The sequence below is a fragment of the Melospiza melodia genome, chromosome 21, assembly GCF_035770615.1.
Source record: "Melospiza melodia melodia isolate bMelMel2 chromosome 21, bMelMel2.pri, whole genome shotgun sequence".
NCBI lineage: Eukaryota > Metazoa > Chordata > Aves > Passeriformes > Passerellidae > Melospiza > Melospiza melodia.
In genome coordinates, this window is record NC_086214.1 from 11,754,251 (window position 1) to 11,762,974 (window position 8,724).

Genomic DNA, 8,724 nt, shown 5'->3' on the forward strand with positions numbered 1-8,724 from the left:
ACTCACAGCAGAGTCCAATGAAACAATCACCTGTGGGGAAACAATCTCCAAACACATTCCACATGAACACAACACAAGAGAAGCAAATGAGATAAGAATTGTTTTCCTTTTCTCTGAGGCTTCTCTCACTGCCTTTCAGCTTCCCAGGAGAAAAACCCTGGGTGAAGGGATTTTTTCAGAGAATGCCACAGGTCAGTGGTTTGCATCCTGGAAAAGCAGGAGGTTTTCCACTGAGGGAGTGAAGGGTGATGGATCTCAGCAGGGTTGGCAGTTGGTCACCTCACAGTTCATCTCTGAAGCCACTTGGCAGCTGGGGTGGGTCTGCTCTGCTTTTTGAGCCTTCTTCTTGGGAGGAAGAAGCCAAAAGCAAAAATAAGGAAATTAAGTTTAAAAATCCAAAACAAACCCAAACCTTACAGGACTGAGAGCTCACACACAATTCTAGAAATGTGAGTAGTTTGGTGGAACTGGAGCCTGTCTTCCCTTCCATCAATTTCTTGATGTTGCCATTGGTCAGACACTCATTCTTGCTCTCCCTTGAGATATAAAACTGGACACTCAGGAATGGAAAGTAAAAGAAAATGGCAAGAATTTTACCTTAAGGATCAAATTGCTGCATAATTACTTCTTTATTACACCCTGTCACTTTAATAACCATCTTCTGCCCCATCCACATTCTTACCTTTAAAAGATATTAATGCAAACAGAGGCAGATGTTTCCTTTGCCTGTCAATTGTCAGCTTTCTTATTCCAATTTGTGTTGGAGCCCATTACCTAAAAATTACAATGTGCAAATATTCCAGTCACTGAGCTGGCTGTCAAGGTTGAATTGGCTCTGTCAGTGGGTTGGTGTTGTGTGTGTGAGCTGCTGGAGTTGCTGTCTCCTGGTACCACGTTGTTTCTCTGAACAGAGCAGGGGAAGCTGAGAAAACTGCCTTGAGGATGAGTGATTTTGCTGTATTTGATTTGTGAATGTAATCACAATTTTCTGATGAGAGAGCACATGCAGTTTTTTTAAAACACATCTAAGATGATATATTTTAGATTTAAGGAATAAAGAAGAGTGAAAGCAAAGACTGGCTGGCTTCACATTTTAACTGTACTGGCATTTTATCCCTGGTGGATTCCAATCATGATGTAGACTTCATGCAAACTGTATTGGATGTTCTTCTCTCTCTGTGGTTTTTGCAGTCACAAAATCTCCTGCACAATTTGATGAGAATGGCACTTCCTATTTGAGTTGTGTGACTGAGCTGTAACAAATGGGACCTAAGGAGTACTGAGAACACCACACAGGGCATCTCTTGCATTTTGCAGGTAGAATTCAACAGGAAGGTGGAAATTTCCCACTGATGCAAGTGCAGGTGGTCAGGGTAGTTTGCTTCTCCAGTGGAGACTCTGTCTCTAATTACAGTTTAATGAGGACAGCACAAATCCCAAGTTCAAAGCTTTAAGATGATCCAATGAGCTGTTCGCGTTGGTTTCACTTGAGTTTTTTCCTCCCTGTGTTTCCTCTGGCAGGACCAAGAAGAACAAGCTTATTTTGCAGTGTTTGATGGCCATGGAGGAGTGGATGCTGCCATCTATGCCTCCATCCACCTGCACGTGAACATGGTGCACCAGGAGATGTTCCAGCAGGACCCGGCCGAGGCTCTGTGCCGCGCCTTCCGCGTCACCGACGAGCGCTTCGTGCAGAAGGCAGCCAGGGAGGTGAGGGCTCTGCTGTGCTGCCAGGTCATGGTTTGCCCCAGACACCTCAGGATTATCCCTGTAGATCTCCCCAGGTGTGCCATCACCTCTCCTTTCCCCACCCTGACCCTGCTGAGCGCTGTCTGTCAGTCCTGGTACTCCAGAAGGGCATTGAGTGATTGGCAGAGTTCAAAAGATGCCCTCAGCCCTGGGGACATTGGGCCATCCAGGTGTCATTTGTCCCCTGAGACCTCCCCTCCTGTACCTGGTTGGTGGGATCCCTACCCCTTCCCTGCCCCTCTCCCCAGGGTTAAAAGACACAACAACCACATGGTTTAGGGAGTTCTGTTGGAGCTGTTGCTGCATTCAGAGGCCACAGTAAAGCTCTGGATCAGAACCCTCCAGCAGAACCCGACTCCTTTTTCCTTCACCATTGCCTTAAAGCTTCTCCACCAAAGGTAAACCTGAGCTCCTGCATGCCTGGACTTGTCTCTAGCACCCAGCTGCAATATCCAGCCAGCCAAAGGTGTCTGAGGTGAAACCACCACAGCTGCCACCTTTGGTCCAGCAGCAAGGGCCAGACAAGCCAGGCACGTCCCATGTGGTTATATTGGTAAATAATTCCAACAGGACTGAGAGCATGAACTGCAAATCAATCCTGCCTTTCCAGAGAGGCACAGTGGAATCAGCACAGAGCTCTCCATGCCCCACTGGTGTCCATAGCTTCACATCCCATAAAAATGTCAGCTCCTGCTTCCCCCAGCTCCCAGCCCCTCTGAGGGATGCTGCTGCCATTCCCACTCTCAGCTGCCTCCCCGGCTCAGCCCTCAGGGTCACCAACACCCAGCTGTGCCTGGCAGCAGCAGGAGCAGCCCCAGCAGTGCCCAGCTCCTGGCAGGCAGGTCCCCTGCCCATGGGGCACGTTGGTGTTCAGCCAGGTTGGCTCTGAGGGGCTGTAAGTGAGCAGTTGTAGCTGTAGGGAAAGCACTGCCTGTTCCTCCCTGCAGCTCTGTGCTGCAGTTGCCATGTCTTCTGTCCCTGGGTTAAGGAAGAAAATACTTTGAAATGGAAATGTATTTTTTTCCAGAGTCTGCGCTGCGGAACCACCGGGGTGGTGACTTTCATCCGAGGGAATATGCTGCATGTGGCTTGGCTGGGGGACTCCCAGGTCATGCTGGTGAGGAGAGGCCAAGCTGTGGAACTGATGAAACCCCACAAACCAGACCGAGAGGTGAGAAGGGGCTGTGTGAACAGCCCTGGGCAGTGACCAGCACAGGTACAGCTCTGGGGAGCGCTGCCATGCCAGATCTCTGTGAGCAGCAGATCATGTTCCACTATCCTGGTTTGTTTGGATCTGTGAGCAAATCCTTTGGCTCATGGGGCTGCTGTGTTTGTGAAAATCCAGGTGTTGATGGGAGTGCTGAGTGTGTGGTGCAGCTCTGACTGCTCTGTCTTGTGTTGCTGCTCAGGATGAGAAGAAGCGAATCGAGGCCCTGGGCGGCTGCGTGGTCTGGTTTGGAGCCTGGAGGGTGAACGGGAGCCTCTCTGTCTCCAGAGCTATTGGTAAGAGAGAGCCTTCATTCCTTTTTGAGGCTTGCTTTGCTTTTTAACTATAAAATTTTAATTTTCTAGTCATCAAAATTTGACATACAGCTGAAGATAGACCTATGAGCAATAACCTCTATTTTTCCCCCTACAGTCTGAGGGAATAATTTCCAAATAATTGCTTTAACTTGGGGTAAGAGTCACTGGCTCCACACTGAGTTAATAAAGGGCTGCTGGAAGCTGTGGCTGCAAACCCACGGTTGTGTTTCTCTGCTGTTCTTGCACAGGGGACGCTGAGCACAAGCCATACATCTGTGGGGACGCAGACTCTGCCTCCACGGTGCTGGATGGCTCCGAAGACTACCTCATTCTGGCCTGTGATGGCTTCTACGACACAGTGAACCCCGATGAGGCAGTCAAAGTGGTGGCTGACCATCTGAAGGAGAATAACGGTGACAGCAGCATGGTAGCACATAAATTGGTGGCATCTGCTCGCGATGCCGGCTCCAGCGACAACATCACGGTCATCGTGGTGTTCCTCAGGGACATGAACGCGGCGGTCGCCGTCAGCGAGGAGTCGGACTGGACTGAGAACTCCTTCCAAGGGGGGCAGGAAGACAACGGGGAAGACAAGGAGAACCACGGAGACTGCAAACGGCCCTGGCCCCAGCACCAGTGCTCAGCACCTGCGGATTTAGGCTATGAAGGACGGGTGGACTCCTTCACCGACAGAACTAGCTTAAGCATAGGCTCCAGCGTTAACCCCTTGGAGGATCAAGGCTATTTAGACCTGACAAAAACAGAAACTAGTACACCTCAGAGTGCCAAATGTCTGCCACCAGTCCAAGCGTTTAGTCCTGGCATACCAAAGAGCGCGGGTCGGATCAGCGGCTCCCCGGTGAGGAGCGAGGCCCCGGAGCTCGGCGCGCCCTGGGGCTGCGATCGCGGGCAGGACGAGCTCGGCCCGCCGGGCTCGGGGGCTGCAGGGCAGGGCCTCTACAGGGTCAGGGGCTCGTCCCCCGTCTCCTTCGGGCTGGAAGATGAACTGTTCCAATCCCTGGGAAAACGAGCCGCGTTCTCTCATTTGCGGCTCTGCAGCGGGAAGAGGCGGCGAGGAGCCAGGCTCAAACCAAAGTTTCACACGCCGCTCTGGGCCCAGGAGCCTTCCCAGGGAGAAGGATCCGGCCTGCCCTTCCCTGCCCGGGGCCGCAGGAGCAGGAGGGCCTTGGCCCGGCCCTCCCCGTGGCGGAGGCTGCCCAGCCACGGCTCTTACAGCGAGTGTTTGATGCGAAGACAAAGTCATTGTATACCAGACCCACACCTTCATCAATGCTGTAAAATGTAACCACCCCCTCGTGTTCCCCTGTCAGACTCCCATAGTAGACATTCCCAAAATAAAACTGGCATCATCAGAAAGAGGAAAAAAAAAAAAGAAAAAAAAGAAAAAAAAAAGAGGTGGGCATTTCCGAACTGTACTCCAGTCCCCTGCCAAGCTCAACCCCGTGTAAATAGAACTAGGAATTAACCAATGTAGTTGTTTGGATCTCTAACAAAGTTTGGTGGTGGTGCCACCCCCAGCAATGCCGCAGCCGCCCGACCACCCGCACACACGAGTGTCAGCCACATCCAGCAGGGAGAGCCCAGCAGCACTGCACGTGGACAGACAGACAGACAGACAGACAACGCCAGGGCACGCTCCTTACACATGCAGAAGGTTGCACCTGCCTGAGAAATGTCTGTGGAGCAATACTCAAAGAACGATCTGGGTTAGAACTGCCAAATTTTTTTAGAGCAGGGGGAAGTTTCCATAACAGAGTCGAGGTGTGGGGGTTTTTTGGGTTTTTGTTTTTCCTTTCGTGTTCTGCTTTCTGTTTATTCCAGGTGAGCGTTAAGATGAATTAGAAAATTACATCCACTTTTGCAGGTAGATGACTAAAAGCCATACAGGGTTTACCAGGTACCTTAGGAATGGACATACTAAGCTCCTGCTGCTCTGGTCTCAGACTCCCATCGAGGTACAGACTCATCATTTACCTTTTTGTTTCCCATGTAATATAAAATGCAGAGTGTGAAGAAAACTTTTCTTGCAGTTTAAAGAAATTATTTCCTATAGCTGGAGGTGCAGTGTAGGGAATTTCGTATCTTTCTGGTGCTTTGAGTGGCATTTTTCTCATTTCTCAGTTTAGGAAATTGTTCTCAATGAGTTGAACATGACTGTGCTTAATGCTTTGAGCCAACCTCTTCCCACCTTAACTTCATCTCAGGTCTTAAGATAACCCAACCCGTGGAGGTGTCCAGTCCCACCCTCTGTCCCCGCCCGTCCCAGCGGAGATCAGGAGCTGTTGGAGGAGCTGTGTGGCTCTGGTGAGCATTCCCAGCTGGCAAAGGCAGCGTTTCACAGCCAGGAAGGACGCGGCTCCAGGGCTGCGCGCTCGGGTGTGTAGGGAAGGATGCGGAGCCATCAAAGGGATGCGAATGCCGAGGATCAGCGGAGCAGGGGCTGCGCCGGGGCCGCAGCGGACCGGGAGGAGCTCGGTGCCCCGCAGGGCTCTGCTCGGCCGCCCTTTGTGCATGAGCAGCCCCTGCCCGCTGCCGAGGGGAGCTCACGCCCGTGGGGAGCCGCTGGCTGGGACGTGAATAAGCGGCCGATCCCCATCAGCTCCACCAAGTCCAGATCCCGTTCCTACCCTGTGTCACAGCGATGCATTGGGAGGAGGATGAACAAAATAAATCTTCATAGGCACTTAGTGAACAATCCATATCATTTTAGCAGTAACAATAGCAGTATTAGTGTTTCGCTAGAATTTGCAAAGTATTTTAATATTAAGTAGTCAAGAAAATTATTCAACATGACAAGATGGCGAGGCTTGAATTCTGCCAATTTCCGCTGCTTCTCTCTTTGATGCACTATTTTAAAAGCAATCTGATGAACAGCAAAAGGCTTTGTGAGCAACCAGGAGTTGGAGTGTGGCTTTAGATTCCTTTGATCTTTTTCAGACTTTGTTTTAATCTTACGGGATCATTGGCTCTTATCTGCCATCTTATTCTGCCTTAGCTGTTGTCAACGTTCTCTTTAGCTGCAGCTTCTGGTCCAAGTCAGATTTACCGAGGAAATTTGAGAAACCATGAAATGGTAAAATATGCAACTCTGGGGCATCTCTGCGGTGCCTTTGTTTTAAATTATTCACAGTAATAATGACTCACTGAAAGTCCATCTTTAGCTGACTGTCATGTTCTGGAGAGAAAGGTGGTGTAAGTGCAATTCTTGATGTGAGTAAATGAGAATGCAAACCCGTCACAGATGATAAAACTTCTTCCCAGTCTGCAGGAGCAGTTGAAGAGCACTGGACTGCATGTGTGCTGTTTTGGGAAGGATCTAGCTTTTTTAGGTGTGGATTCATAAATGGTAATTCTGCGACTCATCCCATTTATCTTGCTAGGAGAAAAAAAACCAATCCACCATCGTAGTTGCAGTGTGGTCAGGTAAAACCATTGTATAGATAGAGCAAGTGTTCATTTCTTCACTAACTGCATATTTATAGAGTAGATAGGAACCATTTGTAAGGTAAGTCCTTTAAAGTTCTATAATATTAAAAGTAGTGGTTATTGGTCTGATTATGCTGCTCTTGATTCTACACACTAGACAAAAAGCAGTGCTTGTGAAATGCAGTGTTTTCTCTTAATGCCACTGGTGATAGGAAGTAGTTCCTTCAGTTCAAACTCCTGTGCCCTTATCTGCTGCTTGCTGACGTAAGCAATAATCCCTCTCTAACGGTATCTAAGTGTTCTGTATTCGTACCTTGATCGTCTATCTGGTGACAGTGTAAAATATTAGGCTAATAGAGAACTATCTCATTGTATTTATTAACTGTTGATACTGAGATTTAGTCTGTGACCTGTGTTTTGTATTTTTATCGTGTATCTTAGTGGTGGTGAAAATTTGTACAACGAAATCTTTCCAATAAAGAGCTGAAGTATCCCTTTGCCGCGTCCACACAGCCCCGCATCCCTCTCGGTCGCCGTGCTGACCGTGGTTGCAGAACCAGGAGGTAGCAGTGACAACACGGCTTTAGCTTTGTTCTCTTTCAGTTGTGGTGGTTTTGAGGAAGGGGCTCAGGGCTGCTTTGCCTGGAGCTGCTCAAAACCGGCTCGTGAGCTCTTCACTGTGAGCGCCGCGGGGGCCGCGGTGCTTCCCAAGGCTGAGGAACAGAGAGCAGAACAGCACAGGGCAGGGAGCTCTTCACCCATTCCATTTGCACTAGAGGCGGGTGGAAACGCACGTGTGGAACTTTTCTTTACCTACAAGTGCCATCCATTGTCCTTGTGAGTGAGAACCGTCCGTAGCTGAGCTGCTGAGCTGCAGCGCTGGAGGACAATGTCCAAGCAGATTTAACTTAACTTACACCACGTTTCTGGTGGTGCATCATCCTAGAAACTCCACCTGTTTTTGGAGCACTGTGTGTCAGTTGTCCCATGGGCAGATGAGGCACAAGGAGTTGTGTGCACAGACATGGCTGCTGTAGTTCAGGTCCACTCTCTCCTCACCAAATCCTCCTGACCCCAAGATTCTGTGGGAATAAAGAAAAATGAGAAAGATTGGTCTAAATTAGGGGCTGTTTCAGCACAATTTCTTCACTCGGCACTCAGTCACATAAACAAAGCCATCCAAGGGGATACTGCAGCTTTGTTCATGTCTGTAATTTAGGGCAATCTTTCTTTAATTCACATCCTCTTTGCGACAGGAACAAAACTTTCTACCCTCGTATCACATGCAATAATAAGGAAGCATTAACAGGACCTCGGAGCCCGATGTCCGTGCCCCCCTCCAGCCCTGGCACCCCAGCCATGGCACAGCCCTTGCCAGCATTAAAGACAAACAAGCCCCACCTGTCAGGGTCTCGTGCAACCCTTGTCCTGTCCGGTCTTTCCTCTCCTTCCCTCTGAAGACACCTCGGGACGAGAGCAGGGGAGGTGGCTGAGCTCACCCCGGGCGCTGCTGCTGCTCGTGGCCAGCCAGGCACGGTCTCAGCTCCTGGGTGCTCCTGCTGACCTTTCTGTAGTACCTTGTTCATGAAACATGTTCTTTCTGAAGTGAATAAATCCAAGCTAAATCATGTACCAGTGTTGGGACTTTTCCATTTGCAATCTTGTTCTACAGTTCACCCGCGAGTTTAGTTCTAACCATGTATTAGTCATCCATATTTTATTTATGAAAGCTGTTTATACAGGAAAAACTGTTGAAGTTTTACCAATATCTTAATAAAACAGTAATTTAAACCACACTCCAGCTAGTCTGGTTATTGAAGAGCTAACAAAGGCAGCAAGTGCCTCTAGTGTGGTGGGAGGGGGTTTCCTTTGTGGATATGGGCTGGAGTTACCCTGCTGAGCTCTGGCTTCCAGTGGCTGCTCAGGGCCCATCGCTGTGGCCAAAGGGATGGGGCTGTCATGGCACAGCACAAGGAGATCAATGTCCCTCTCCAAGCCCCTTCC

At 49.6% G+C, this 8,724-nt stretch overlaps 1 protein-coding gene across 1 annotated transcript in view; it reads left to right on the forward strand.

Moving 5' to 3' along the window:
- The window catches only part of PPM1E (protein phosphatase, Mg2+/Mn2+ dependent 1E), a 62,496-nt gene extending 53,980 nt beyond the window's left edge, over window positions 1-8,516 (forward strand). Inside the window, exons 4-7 of the mRNA XM_063173743.1 lie at window positions 1,522-1,710; window positions 2,777-2,920; window positions 3,159-3,252; window positions 3,522-8,516. Of these exons, the coding sequence (XP_063029813.1) occupies window positions 1,522-1,710; window positions 2,777-2,920; window positions 3,159-3,252; window positions 3,522-4,579 (1,485 nt within the window). The 3' untranslated portion in view covers window positions 4,580-8,516. The remainder of the gene's footprint in view (window positions 1-1,521; window positions 1,711-2,776; window positions 2,921-3,158; window positions 3,253-3,521) is intronic.
- Window positions 8,517-8,724: the final 208 nt, after the last annotated feature.